The sequence below is a fragment of the Zophobas morio genome, unplaced genomic scaffold, assembly GCF_036711695.1.
Source record: "Zophobas morio isolate AGI-343-1 ecotype UQ-CSIRO unplaced genomic scaffold, CSIRO_AGI_Zmor_V1 ptg000048l, whole genome shotgun sequence".
NCBI lineage: Eukaryota > Metazoa > Arthropoda > Insecta > Coleoptera > Tenebrionidae > Zophobas > Zophobas morio.
Window position 1 is genome coordinate 179266 of NW_026972153.1, and position 16719 is coordinate 195984.

Genomic DNA, 16719 nt, shown 5'->3' on the forward strand with positions numbered 1-16719 from the left:
TTTATATGTAGAAGTATATATTAATAAGTAATTCCTAGTTTTTTAAAATTATCTCTAACTTTTATAATAAATTTTCCTAATAACAATAATATCTTTTCAAACTTTTTTGTCTTTTATTTCTCTTTATATATATTTCTTATATAATAAATTAAACACCAAAAAAGTTTTGAGTAAAAAAGTTATTTTTACTATATAAAAGTAAAAAAATTTTAATTTGCATGTTTTATATGATTTGTTTAACATTCTTTTTGTATTAAAATTATTTTAAGAAGTACCGAAATTTTTATTGGGTAGGTTTTTACTACAATTTTGGAAGCCAATAATGTTCAGCGTGTTGATTCGTCGCCTTCTCTGCTTACGTCAAGGGATAAGCAGCTCATACTCGAGATGGGCGAGGACCCCAGGATTGGCGAAAAAATTATTCGAAGGTTTTTTATTGGTTAATATAAGAAATTACCTAAATAATTACGAAACTAAAATTTATTGATATTTTTATTGGTCAATAACATTCGTTTATAATTTAATTTGCAATAATTTTTTTTATTATATATTCATTTTGTTTGATTCGTGTGAAATTTATATTAAATTTATTTTGATGTAATTAATTTATATAATTTATATTTAATAATAACATTATTTTTAATGACATATATAGTAATCTTGTCTTCACTTTTTATAATGATAATTTAATTTTTAATTATTAACTATTTCTTTGTGTTTTTTTATTTTTTATATAAATACTTTTTTGTTACGTTTGGATTTTGTTAAAATTTATTATATATATTATTAATTTTATTATTATTAGCGTTTATGATAGTCTTCACTATTTCAATAAGATTTAATAAAATGTGTTATTCATAATTTTTTTGCGATTTTGATTTTATTTCATATTTAATTTCTATGGCACGTTTTAAATTTCTTTAATATTAATTTTATAAAATAATGGATTAATATATTTTTATTTACATTGACATTTATTATAATCTTCGCCCTTTTAATGAGTACGTGATACTATAAAATTCATAATTTTTTATTTGCGATTATATTATTTCCTATTTTTTTTTTGGTACTTTTGAATTATTTTTTAATTTTATTATTAAGTAATAATAAATTTTTATAATTTTTATATTTTATAAATCATTTTATTTGTTATTGACGTTCATAATAGTCTTCATCCATATAATGAATATTTAATAATTGAAATTTGGCAAATCATAATTTTTTTTAATTTTTATTTATTTATATTTCGTATATAAAATAGTATAATTTTTTTATATTATTAATTCCTATTTTGGCATTCATAATAATTTTTAATTTTATTTTGTTTTTATTAGAAAAAAATAAATTTGTTAATCGTAATTTTAACTGCAATTTATAATTTTTAGTTAATGCGTTTAAATATTTTTTTAAAAATATTTATTATGTAATGAATTTATTTTTCTATAACCATTTTATTGTTTCCTATTTTTCATGGTATTTTTTATAATCTTCACTGTTTATATTTTATAACAAATTTTGTTATATCTATTTTTATTTACGATTTATATTAGTTTTTGTAGGTTCGTTTAAAATTTTATGATATATAATTTTTTATTTTTTATTGGTTGTTTTTATTTTGTTTGCAATTATATTAGTCTTCAATATATTTTACGACTTAATAGTAACATGAACTTATTTTTGTTATTCACATTATTAATAGCAATTTATATTAGTTTTTATGGTACGGTTTAAATTTTATAATATTTATTATTTATGAATACAATTTTTCGATGTTATTGGTTGGTTTATTTATATTTGCATTTATAAATTTTCTTCAATTTTTTGACTTAATATGAAGTTAAATAAAATTCGTTATTCATATTTTTAGTAGCTTTTTATTTTTGTTTTGATTGGTACTTTTAAAATTTAATATATATATATATATATATTCAATGAATACGATTTATAATTTTTATTGGTTATTATTTTATTTGCCTTTATGAACAGTTTTCAATTCTTTTATTGACTTTATAGTAAAATGAAATTACATTTGTTAATCATAATTTTAATAGCGATTCATAACTGTTGTTATTGGTACGTTAAAATTTTTATTTTATATTATGTTTTTTTTAAGATAGTTATTACATTTTTTAGGTTGTTTTTATATTTATTTATATTCATAATAGTCTTCACTTTTCTACTAATAATTAATAATATTAAAATAATAATAGTATTTAGAAACATTAATAACTAAAATCTAGATTTTATAATTAATAAATTGATAACAATCAAAAATTTTAAAAACTAAATATATAAATGAATATAAATAGTAATAATAATTTAAAAAATGAAAAACTTATTTCTAGAATGGAAAAATAATAATATTTAATAATTACAATTAAAAAATTTATTATAAACTAATTTTATTTTAAAAAATAAATACTTACAATAATAAAAAAATGAATTCTTAGTAAACTTTGTTATGTATAATTTTATTTGCGGTTTAATTTACTTTTTATTGGTGCATTTATATATATATTATACTTTTTATGAATGTAATCTTTTTTTAATCGTTTCATATTGTTTGTTTATACTACTTGATGTAGGGATTTATCATTACTTTATTATTATTATTATTAGTATCGCGCCCTCTATTCACGGCCACGAAAATATCAAAATGGCTCTCGCTCTTGCTCTTTTTGGGGGCGAAGCAAAATATGGAGACTCCAATAAGGTTCTTTTATTTCTATCAATTCGTATTATTATATATCAATATTTTTGTTATATTATTTTTTATTTGTTTACTTTTTTATTCTTTTATTATATCGTCTATCGTAACTTTTCTTATTTATATTTAAATTTATTTATAATTATTATTTTATCTCTTTTAATATTCTCTAAATATTATAATTATTATTTAATATTTGTGCTAATTATTATTTTTTCATTATAAATTTATTTACTTTATATTTATTTTATAATTTTTATAATTTTTATTTTTTATATACATTGTATATATGTTATTTATTTATATTTATTTATATTATATACCTTTGCTTATTATATATAATATTTACAAAAATATTATTTTATATATATTTATTATAAGTTTTTTTTGTATACATTTTTTTAGATAATATATTTACTTATTTTTATTATATATTATATATATTAATACATTTTTTTATTATATATATTTACTTCTATCCTTTTTTATTTTTTTTTATAATACTTATATGTATACACTTTTATATATTAGTATATATGTTTTTATATATTTTTTTATAAACGGTTATACATTTTATATATATTTATCTAACACTATTATTAATATATTTATTTATATTATCTCTAATATCGTTTGTTTTTATACGCTTTAATATATTATATATACTTTCTATATAGTATACATACCCTTTTGTTATTTATTAAATTTTTTTTGAAAATATATTTCTGTGCTTTTATTTAAAGTATATAATATATCTATATATATATTATTTATATAATATTCACTATTACAAACTATTTATTATATATATTAACACTTTATTATGTGAATTATTATATATTAAATAATTAATATATACTTCAATTTATGTTTGTTATTCATTATATTTTTAGCATCGCGTTCGCGGGGATATCAACGTTTTGATTTGCGGAGATCCCGGCACGGGAAAGTCTCAGTTTCTTAAATACGTTGAGCAAACGGCGCCCAGATGCATGTATACCACCGGACAAGGTTACAAATTTTACTTTTAGCGTAAAACGATGCCTGTTAGCCTTGAAGTTGAACTCTATCTCATATGATTGGTGGTAATTTTAAAGGTGCGTCTGCTGTTGGGCTAACGGCGAGTGTCCACAAAGACCCGGTAACGAGAGAATGGATGCTTGAAGGTTTTTATCATTATTATTATTATTATTATTATTATTATTATTATTATTATTATTATTATTATTATTATTATTATTATTAATTATTATTTCTGTTATTACTACTATAAAGGAGGAGCGCTTGTGCTTGCCGATCGAGGCATTTGTTTGATCGATGAGTTCGATAAAATGAGCGATCAGGTTATTTATTTTTTTTCGTTATATTCATACATTTTTTGAAATCATTGCAATTTATTTATACTCTATAGATTATGGGTTTTTGCAAGTTTGCCACTTTTTTATGATTTTGTTACAATTTAGCGTATCAAAGTTTCAATTTGGTCCTATTTTGTTTTTATATTTTGGCTAATGGCGTTTTATCATTGCTTGATGATTTACTCGCCTTTTCTTATTGGCTATTTTTAGTTTTGTTTATTATTATCATCCGTTGCTCTGATTAGTTACTGCTGTTCAACTCGCTAAATAAATTGCGGTAAACTAGTTCACAAATCACGTGCATTCTTATTTAAAGTTTTTTTGGTTGGTGCGTTTAATTACGTTTGTATAATTACTTACTTTTCAATTTGACCAAAAGCTTGTTAGGTTAGGGAAAGCCTTGAATGTAATTCGTTATTGCTTGTAAACTTTTAAATGTTTTTAATAAAGTTTTATGAATTTTTTCTTCTAGGACAGGACGAGTATTCATGAAGCCATGGAACAGCAAAGCATAAGTATATCAAAAGTATTAATAATGATAATGGATAATTATAATACTGAGAACATTATTTATTAATAATTATTTTAACAATTTTTTTTTAAATTTATTAATAAATAGTAATACTTCATTATATTATTTTTTAATTTTCTTTTCAATATTTTATTTATTATATATATATTATATTATTATTTTTCTTGTTTATCAATAATTACAATAATAATAATTAATAATAAATATAATTAAATTTTATTTAATATTTATTATAATATAACAGTACTTATAAAATTTTCCTTTTTTTGTTATTATTTTTCATTTCTTGTATTTATTTATTTTTTTCAATACTTTTACTGTTTTTATAGTAATAATAATTTATCGTTAATAAATACAGAAAAGTTTTAACTGTTTTATATAGTTATTATTTTATTTTACTAATAAACTTTTTTAAAATTATTACTATAATTTATATAAGTTATATATTATCATTATTTACTTTGTACTTTTGTTATTATATTTATAATAATAATATTTTACTTGTTACTAAAAGAAAAAATATTTACTTTAATTAATTATATTTTACTATTCAACTTTACTATTTTCTTTTTTAATAATTTTAATGTTTATATATTTTTTTATATATATTTATTATTTTTACTCTTATTATCTTTTTTATAACCATAATTTATATGGATAATAATATAATTTACTTTTTTATTAAGTAAATTATATTACAACCATCTTTAAATAAAAAGTATTATAATTATTTAATTAATATAAATAATTATTACTGTTTTCGATATTTTTATTTTGAATAATTTTTTTATATTAGTTTTTATATTTATTTATTTCATACTCTTGTTGTAATTATATTTATAATAATACTTGTAATTTTTTTACTTATTAATATATTAAAAATATTACAAATATTTTTTGTAATTCGTAACTAACAGGCCGGCATCGTCACTTCCTTGCAAGCGCGTTGTTCAGTTATAGCAGCAGCTAATCCGCGTCATAGCACATACAATCCAGCCTGTTATACTCACTATTATTACTATTTTGATTCTTGTTCTTATTCTTATTATTATTATAGACACTTTTTCTCAGAATGTTGACTTAAGCGATCCGATTCTCTCACGTTTTGATATTCTTTGCGTTGTGGTGGACAGAAGTGATCGGGTAATAATATTATTATTATTTATACCAGTATTATTATTATTAATTTTTTTATATATAATTCCTCTTCTTTTCTCATATTCCTTTTTTATTATTAGCAATATTATATTTTTCTAATAATATTATTATTTTTATTCAAACCATTATTATTATATTTATTATATTATTTTTATTAGGAAAGCGACAGAAAACTTGCTGAGTTTGTAGTGAATAGTCATTATATAAACCACCCAACCAAAAGAGAAGTATAACTTAATACAAATCTTTTATGAAGCCAAAATTTTTCTTATGATTATTCATTGTTATTATTATTTTATTCTATTTTACTTAATACTTTTTAAAAAAATATTCTTAATTTTTTCTTTTGGGCAAAAAAAAAACTTATTTCTTGGATAACTAAAAAATTTAATACTAATTATATTTTATATATAAATATAATACTTTTTACCGCTTTATATTTAATTTATTAATATTTAAATATCAAAACTAAAACATTTATTAATATGTATAATAATTATTATTATAAATTGAATATTACGTCATTTTTATAAAAAAAGAAGGCCATTAATAAAATATTTTTTTTATTTATAACTATAAACATTTAACTTTTTTTAATATTTTTAATAAAATATATACTATTTATTATAAACAGTGAAAACTTTTACTACATTTATTTTTATTTATAAAAACTAATTCTCGAAATAAAATTTATTTAACACTTCTTATACACGAAATTGTAGTAAATTTTGTTTTTTTATATTATTTATTATATTTATAAAAAGTTATAAGAAATGTTGTAAAAAGTATTATTTATTTATTATGAGGAACTATAATAATTTGCTTTTATTATTTGTATAGTAAATGAATATAAAGCTTTTCAGTATTATTTTATAAAAAAGTTTACTAAATAGTTTTATTAATAAAAAAATTTAATATCATTTTTTATTATAAAAATATATATCTTTTATAAAATGTGATAGTTTATATAATATTAATAAAAAATATATTTATTATTAATATTAATATTTTATATATTCTTCTGTTTTTACCCATAATAAGTTTATTTATTATAAGCTCAAAATTCAAAGTTTCTTTATATATATTTTCAAAAAAATGTTGGTTATAAGGAATATTATTTCATTTTATATTTACATACTTTATAAAAAGATACATATATTATATATAAATAAAAAAGTTATAGTTTTTCTTAATATTATCAATAAATATATTTATTGTTACAATTATTTATAAAAGTTATATTTTTATTTTATGCGTATGTCATTTAATTTTATATAATTAAAATATATATTCTTTATTACAATTTTTATTTCATATATTTTTCATATTTATTAGTAATAATAATTAGAAAAATTAAATTTTCTTTATGCATTATTTATAAATAATATATTCATTAATTTATAAATATGCATAACAATATAAATCTTACTACATCCTCTATAAGTAAAAAAGTTATTTATTTTTAATTTACATATGAATCAATTTATTATAATAAAAACGTTTTAGTTTTAATAAAATTTTAAAAAGAAATATATTTATTATGAAAATCATACTTTTACTAATAATAAATATAGAAGTTTAAGTTTTTTCCTTTTTTTTTTAAATCATATAATATATTTATTATTCATAAGTCTAAAAAATTGAAAGTTATTTTTTTTAATAGTATTAATATTTAAAATATATATATATATATAAAGTATTTTATATTATATAAAAATTATATTTTTTATTAATTATAAGTAAGAAAGATAAAGTTTTTATAAATATATTTCAAAAATATATTTATTATTATTAAAATTTTTATATTCTTATAAGTAGAATAATTTAAGTTTTTATGATTCTTCTCAAAATATATATTCATTACTATTATTATATAGAAAAGTTTTAGTTTTTGTGGAGATTACATAAAAATATTATTATTATTATTTCATATATTGTTTAACTTTAAATATAAAAGTAAGTTTTCTATATATTATTATAACATAAATCCATTGTTATCGTTAATATATTATGTTTTCTATATGCAACTTTTTATAAATTAAATCTTTATTATATATAAAAAAATATATAAGAAAAAGTTATTTATTTGTATAAATTTCATTTATTTTATATAGATATATAATGAATTTTATATTTAAGATATATACATTATTTATAGTAGATAGAAAAGTAATAGTTTCATTTATTTTTATTTTAAGTAATTTTTTTTTGTTATTATTAATATTATTTTTATTATCTAAATAATTTTTCGTATTAATAATAGAAAAGTAAATATTTATATATATATATATCAATATTTTATTTACTATTAAAGGAACTCGAAGAAAATGCCGCCAGAGAAAGAGAAGCAATCAAAAATAGTTCTGCAATTCCTCAAGAAATTTTAAGGAAATATATAAAGTTTGCTTATTGTTATTATTATTGATATATATATTATTATTATTATTTATAATTATTATTAAAGATACGCTCGTAAAAATATTCACCCGAAACTCACTAATATCGATTCGGACAAACTTACAAAAATATATAGCGTCCTTCGAAGAGAAGCAATGGTTGCTCATTATTATTATTATTATTATTCTTTTTCTTCTTATTATTATCATTATTATTTATTACTACTATTACTATTACTATTATTATTATTATTACCAATTTATATATATTGTATAAATATAATATTAATAGTAAATTTGTTAAAAAACTATAATTATATCCTTTATTATCTGTGTTTTTACTTGTTTTTACGAATTCTTATACAAATTTTGTTTGGCTGCTTTACATCTATTTTTTCTTATAATTTTCTTTAGATCACGAATAGCATTCCTATTACCGTCCGTCACTTGGAGTCAATGCTGAGGATTAGTGAAGCTCACGCAAAAATGCATCTGCGTGAGTTTGTAGAAGATGAAGGTTTGTTTTGTGTTTTTATTTATTTACAGACTTTTGACTGGTTCTTTCACCTATTTAAGTTTATTGATTGGTGCACTTTCGTTATTTTCTGGTGTTTATAATTTTTCGTAAATGATGTTGGTTAGGATTTTTATTTAGTCATTTTTTTCAGCTGGTGTGTTATATTATGATTGATTGGTTGTTTTGAAATTAGTAATCTCACGATTATTTTTGATTCTATAATTATTTTTTCTCATTTTGCTTATATTAGTGAGGCGAGGGGATTTAATGTTTTTTTTTCATTAGCTGGGTGGTCCATTCTTTAAAATTTCAATTTTTTTTGGCGTATTATTTTTAAGAGTTAAATACGTTAAATTCATTTAATAGTGATGCGTAGACTTTATATCTGTTCGTTGGTTCTTCGGTTTACTTTCTCTTATATTTTTTATATTATGTATGTTTGTTGGTCTATGGCCTATTTATATATCATTTTTTGGTTTGAAATTTTTAAATTCTATATTTTAACTTTTTTTGTTCACTTCCCCTTTTTATTATTTTAACGTAAGTTTGTTTTATTTTTAATAATTTATTGGTGTTTTTTTCTTTCTTTATATCTTTTACATGTAACATTATTAGGTAAAAAATTAATACGAGTTGTTTGTTTGTTCGTTTACTTTACTTTATTATCCTTGATTTATTATTTTTATTTTTATTGGTTTTTATATATTGTATCCACTCTGTTATTGGATGCTAAAACTTATTATTTTTGAACGTTTTATCGGTATTATATTTTTTTGGCTAATTTTTATTTTTATTTGTATGGTGATCTATTTTTTTTCTTATTGGTTGTTTTTTGATAACTTTTTTAAAAATTTATATTTTATACTTGTTAAAAACTTTTATTATATATTATTTTATTTATTGGTCCATCTTTTATATCCTTTTCGTTATTTGGTATTAAATTTTTTTTTTGTAGTCATGTTTTCTGTATCTTATTTTCAATCGCTAATTTTTCTATTTATTTTTTTTAGCGTAGATATTATATGATCATTAAAATTTTTGATTTTCATTCAAGTTTCTTAAAGGACTAATCATTATTTTCTATTTTTATTAATATTTAACGAATATTTCACTAAATATCCATTAAAATGAACTTATAAATATAATATTTGTATTTAATTATTTGCCAAATTTATATTTAATGCGTTTGGTTGGCGGCGGAAACTTAAAAAACATTAAAACGCAATTCATTAAATTTCGACTTCCTGTTAAAAATTATAGTAAGGAAGCAATAGAATGCCAGAGTTTTTGGAAAAGCGTATATTGAAATGCAGCATAACAAAAATTACATTCCCTTATTGGATGCTTTTTGATAGATACTAATACTATAATAAAGTTATATATACATTTAAATTTTTATGAAACCTTTTTTAAATATTTTTTTCGTATTTGAAACTTTTATAAAACTTTTACTTCTCTTTATTATTTTAATTATTTTTTCTTATTTTTTTTTATTAATATTTATAGTTAATTATAAACTTTTACTAATAAATTATTTTATTTCTTTTACACTTTTTATTATTTTTTAAGTTTTATTATCATCTGAAGGTTACAAACTTATATATTTTTTTTTACTTCTAAGTATTTTTTATTTACTTTTATTGTTATAATTCAAAACTAATCATAAACTTCTACTTTCTATTATCAATTTTTTTTACTTATTTATAAAAGATGTGAATATTGCCATTCGAGTGATGTTAGAATCTTTCGTTTCTACTCAAAAGTCGAGCGTTATGAATAAGTTAAAAAAAGTATTATATTACTATTATATAATAAAGTTTATAATAATAATTTTTATAATAATAAAAATTAAAAAAATTAATAATAAAATACAAAAGTTCATAATAAGTTTATATTAATAATACTAACTGAAAGTGGTATAAATATTATTCATATTAAAGTAGAAAAGTTTCTTATAAGTTTTAAATAATATAAATAATTAAAATAATTATGAAAAAAATGTTTATAATAAATTTATATATAAAATTAAAAGAATATATCAGTTTTGAGTAATAAAAATATTTTCCTTTATTAATGGTTATTATATATAAAATATTTGATTATAGTTATTACAATTTACTTTTTTTTTTTAAAAAGTTTACAATTAATTTTTAATAATATGAAAAAAAATTATTATAAAATATAAAAAAGTTTCGAAGTTTCTAATAATAAAAGTTTAAAAATTAAAAAAAACATACCAAAATTTATAATCAATTATAATAACTTAATAATAATAAATTAAAAGTTTCTTTTAAGTTTGTAATAATAATAAAAGTAAAATGAATAATAAATAATAAAAGTTATTAATAATTTAAGAAAATACTAGAAAGTATTTAAAAGTTTCAACTTATAAAATATTAATTATTATTATTATATACATTTTTTGAAATTTTATTTATTATTATAATCGTAATTTTCTTTATAGATTTATATACAATTATTATTGTAATATACTAATTTAAAATTTTATATATTATTATTATTTTAATAAAATTTACTTTATACATATTTATTAATTATAGTACATTTTATTTAGTATTTACTGTTATAATTATAATTTATTTAACTTTTTATGTATTTTTTATTATTTTTCTATAACTATTATTATAAATTTTTTAATACTTATAAATATATTTTATTAATTTTTTATTGAATATAATATTATAATAATTTATTTTTTATATTTATATATTATTTCCTTTTTATTATGTGTTATTTATTCTTATAATTATTTATTTTTATTTCATTATTATTTAATATTTACTATGAAAAGTTTATAATGAATCATTTAAAAATAATAATTGTTATAACTGTAATAATAATAAATTTAAATAAGTTAATAATATATGGAACTTATGATTTATGGTTATTATTATTATATTATTATTATTATTATCCACTTTTAGTAATTTATTTTATTATTTAATATTTATTATTTTTAAGTTGATATTATAATAAATTATAAGTATTTTACAAAATAATGTATTGTAAATAACTGATAATTGTTATAATTATTATTATATTATAAATAATAATTTTAAATTTACTTTTATAATAATAAATAAAATTTACGTTTTATTATTATTATTACTTAAGTAATATTTATCATAATATCTTAATATTATTAATAAATTTAATATATTATTTATATTAATTATTTTGATGCAATAATAATGAATATCATATTAGTAATAATGGATAATCAACGCTATTTATTATTACTACTTATTTTGTATATACTATTATTGATCCCAATTTTTCTAGTATTTATAATAAAATGTCAATATTATTAATAAAATCTTAAAGAGTGAATAATAGTTATTGATATATTGAATAATGATAATAATAATATCATAAACATTAACTTTATTATTATTTATAATATATGCATAGTTAATATTTATAGTAAACTTCTTAGAAATACAATGAACAAAGCTAACAAATATTGATGCATATTATACTAATAATATATTAACAATCATCTTATTTTGTTATTATTATTATTTAACTTTTATTTACGATATTTATTATAAAAAATTTATAATACTATATTTATTAAATTATATAAATATTATTAATAAATAAATAAATGTTGTTATAATAATAATATATAAACAATAACTATTTGTCATTACTAATTACTTTCTATATATAATATTTGTTACAAAAAAGTTAATATTACTAGTAAATTCATTAGATTATATAAAATACTGAATTATAAATCAATATTATAAAAAATATTAATAATTTATTATAAATAGTTTACAAATCAAAATTTATAACAGAATTTTTTTTATCTTCTCAATTTAGAATTCAAAATATAGTATTAGTAATACTTTTATAAATAATAATGATAAATAGAGTTTTTTAATTATAATATGATTATAATGAAATCTTTTAAAGTAATAACAATATAATAAATAAATAATAATAAAAGTTAGACTTTAATGAATAATAATAAATAAAGCTTTATTATAAGCTAACAACTTCATTGTTGTATATAATAATAAAAGTAACACTTCTATAAATAATAAATAAAATTTATTATAATAATAACTTTTTTATAATTTTTGAATAGTAATTTGCACAAAATAATTATATCAATAATAATAATAATAACCGAAATTGAATTTTAATATTATTATAATAACTTTTTTAATATAATATAATAATAGAAAGATTTCTTATAAAATTTTAATAACTCTATAACTATATATCATAAGAATATCTTACTTATAATAATAACTTCATTATATAATAGTTTAATAATAATTATTTCTAATAAATATTTTTATAATTAGGATAACTTTTTATCATAATACTAATGACTAATTTTTATAATAAAATATAAAATTTAATAATAATTATAAATAAATTATATTGTAAAAATATAAACATATTACTTTTAAATTTTATTGTCACTATATTAATAATATCGGTTATTTTTACATAATAGTAAATAGTAAATATAAAAATAAATTTTTATATCATAATAATATATAATAATAAAAAATTACAAATTATAAAATATAATATAGAAATATAAAAGTATTATTTTTGAATTTTTTTTATCATAATGATAATCTTATATTATTTAAATAATAAATAAATATTTCTATATAACTACAATCAAAATAATAATAAAAAATAAAAATTATATTTAAAAAATATAAGGTTAATTTATTATTATAGCATTACTATCGAAGCGAAAGTAATACTTGAATTCTATTGTATTTTTTTTCTTTTTCGCTTTTCTAATTATTTTATAAGCATGAAGTAAATCAGGCATTTATTTATATTTTTATATAATAATATAAATAAAAAATATATATTATAAAAATCTTTTATTATAATAGTAACACTTTTGGATATATTTATATAATTATAATAAATTTTATAAAAAAATATAACCCTATAAATAAAAGTTATATAATTATAATTTATTAAAAAGTAAATATTATTTCTTATATCATTTATATTATTATTATTATTATCATTATTTAATAGTCTCTTTCGAAATATTTGACTTACAAAAAACATTTCAACGATTTACTTGCTCATATGCTGCACGTTGTAAGTTATTATTTTATTATTATTTATTATGTATTATTATTATTATTAACTTTTTATAAAATACATGTTGAAATTTTTTTTAATATAAAAAATATATATTTTTTTTAATTACTTTAAAAACTTTCTTAAAAAAACTTTTTTCTGTGCTTTTTATATTCTAAAGATGGGTTCATTAATTATTTATTATTATTTTTATTATATATTATTACATATTATTCTTGACAATTATTATTATACTTATTACTATCTTTATTATGATCATCTATTTTTTATTATTTATAACTACAATAGTAAAAACATTAAAAATAATTTTTTGTGTACTTTGTATAATATAAAAAAAGTAAGGATATTATTCACTTTTGTTTCTTATTATTATCAAAGGCTTTTCAAGATCAAATCAATTACTTGCAAATGCGAAGAGGACATGTGCCCGAAGTGGTGGAAATTTCTATTGAGGATTTCAAAACACAAGTAAAGAGATTTTTATGAAAAATATTATTTATTATTATTATAATATATATGAAAATATTATAAATTTACATAATTGTTTTATTGATTAATTAATAAAAAATTTTTAAGTTTTTAATTCTCATTTATAAATTTAATTTCGAATGAAATTTTAAATACTTTTAAAAAAAAATTTAAATTTATTATTTTTGTAATTTTCTTAAAAGGATTATGGTTTAAAATTATTATTTATACAAATTTTTTTAATTTCCTGTTTTTATTAAATTTGTTTGTGTTCTAATTTGCCTCTCAAACTTTTAAGTTGTTAAAAAATAAATATATATTTCATAATAATAATTTAAAAAAAATAATAATAAATTTATAATTCTTTTATTTTTTTAGCTTATCAAAAAACAAATTTATTATTTCTAATCTAATTATTTCTATTTTTTGTAAAATTCGAAATTTTATCTAAAATAAAAAAATTTAAATCGGTTTTTATTACTATTTGAACTTTGTTTGAAATTTCTTTTTTGGTACCTTATAGAAGTTTTATTATATTTTTAGTAAAAGTGTATTAGGAAATAAATTAATTAATATTTTTATTTTTCTATAAATGGCTATATTATAAAAATTTATAAAATTTTATATTTCTTACAAGTTATATATATATACTTTTATAATAATACTTTGTGATATGTTTTTATTTTTATATATTTTTTTAAACTATAAGTATCAATTTTTTTCTTTTACTCAAGTTTTTATTTTTATTATTAACTTTAACTTTATAAATTGTTATATTCGAAATATTAATTATAAAGTTTTGGATCCGTTTTTTATTAATATCTAAATTTGTTTAATTATTCATTTTTTTTAAGGAAATTTAGTTTGTTTATTTTTCTTAAATTTTTATAACAATTTTTAATTTTATTTTTTGGTAAATTCGAAACTTCATTTTTTATTTTAATTTTTAAAAAAAAAAATGTTTTATTTTATTAATAATTTCCGTTTTAAAGTTACGTTAATTTTTTTTTTGGAAATTTATAAATAATTTAATTCAATTTTAATTTAAATTAATTCTATTTCTTGGCATATTCAAAATTTTTTTCTTAGAGATTTTAATTCGTTTTAATTTATTATTTAATTTTCTTTAATTTTTAATTTTCGTTTTTGTTTCAACTATTTTTATGCAAAATTAAAAATTTTATAATTCAACTTTTTTTTCTTTTAAATTTTAAATCAACTCTACTTAATTTATTATTACTATTTAAATTTTCACATTAAAGGTTTGATCCCGTTTTGTTTTTATATTAATATCTGCATCTTGAAGTTTCGTCTATTTTTTACCCGGAAATTTTATGTATACGTTAACTTTAATAATTTTTTTTTCATATATTTTTAATTAAAGTATCAGTACTTTTTTTTTAAATCCCAAATTTGTCTCAAAGATTTCAATATGTTTTTTTTAATAATTTACTTTTTACTTTGCGTTTTAAAATCTCGTCCTTTTTTATTGAAATTTACAAAAATAAATTAATTGTCTTTTTTTTAATTTTTTTTTCATACAGTTATTATATTTTTATATACTGTAGGTTCAAAATGTTCATCTCAAAATCAATATTTTTATTTTTTTTTAATAATATACTTGTTTTATTTATAACTTCCGCCTTTGTCGTTTAACTATTTTCTTGAGAATTTTTAAAAAATATATTATTTTTACATCGAGAATGTAATTTTTTTAACTTTAATTTAAAATGTTTATTTTATAAGATTCGAAGTTTCCAACTCAAAGATTTGCATCCATTTTTCAATAGCGAACAGTTTCATTCTTCTGGATATTCTATAGCTGGTGGAAATATTAGAAAAATAATCGCATAGAATAATAAATTTTTATATTTATTTTTATTTTTTAATTCAATTCATTTTAAATATTAATTTACCTTTTTATATTGTCAAATAGAAATTATTTTTTTTATAGCCTTCGCAGTTTTTATTTATTTTTATATTTCTAAATTTTATTGTCCATTAGTAAATTGCATCCAATGGTGCATCACGGATAAGTACGCACCTAGTTAATAGTTACTTAAGGATTGCGTGTGAAAAACATTGGTATCAATTAAAAACGTTCGATAATAGCTACTGGGCTTCCATATAATAGTTAAAATTACCAAGAAAGCAGAGGGTTCTCTTTATTTATTTACTTATAAAATGGCATTTCCCGATGCTGGCTCTTGTCAAAAAACTTCGAAACTCCAGCTCTCAATCAGGTGAGCGCAGTTTAAGTACAAATTGATTATTTCTTATATAAATTTTTGTAGTTATTAAGTTAAGTTTATATAACTTTTTTATAAAGATAAGCAAAGGAAAAGGAGTGATCGGATTTGTATCGCTTTTACACGTTAAATTTACGAATTCTTTGGGAAAATTAGAAATATTCGGGAATATCCTTAATTACCCATTATTTTGTGGTTTTGGTAGTATTTAGCCTATTA

General features: G+C 16.6%; 1 protein-coding gene across 1 annotated transcript in view; it reads left to right on the plus strand.

Annotated features, from left to right (window-relative positions):
* Positions 1-16105, plus strand: part of LOC135142506 (DNA replication licensing factor mcm2-like) — a 34782-nt gene extending 18677 nt beyond the window's left edge. Inside the window, exons 15-30 of the mRNA XM_064074221.1 lie at positions 295-428; positions 2620-2713; positions 3601-3718; positions 3805-3873; positions 3983-4050; positions 4538-4591; positions 5515-5596; positions 5655-5740; positions 5914-5982; positions 8070-8155; positions 8220-8310; positions 8566-8668; positions 10379-10458; positions 13715-13780; positions 14162-14251; positions 15998-16105. Of these exons, the coding sequence (XP_063930291.1) occupies positions 295-428; positions 2620-2713; positions 3601-3718; positions 3805-3873; positions 3983-4050; positions 4538-4591; positions 5515-5596; positions 5655-5740; positions 5914-5982; positions 8070-8155; positions 8220-8310; positions 8566-8668; positions 10379-10458; positions 13715-13780; positions 14162-14251; positions 15998-16105 (1398 nt within the window). The remainder of the gene's footprint in view (positions 1-294; positions 429-2619; positions 2714-3600; positions 3719-3804; positions 3874-3982; positions 4051-4537; positions 4592-5514; positions 5597-5654; positions 5741-5913; positions 5983-8069; positions 8156-8219; positions 8311-8565; positions 8669-10378; positions 10459-13714; positions 13781-14161; positions 14252-15997) is intronic.
* Positions 16106-16719: the final 614 nt, after the last annotated feature.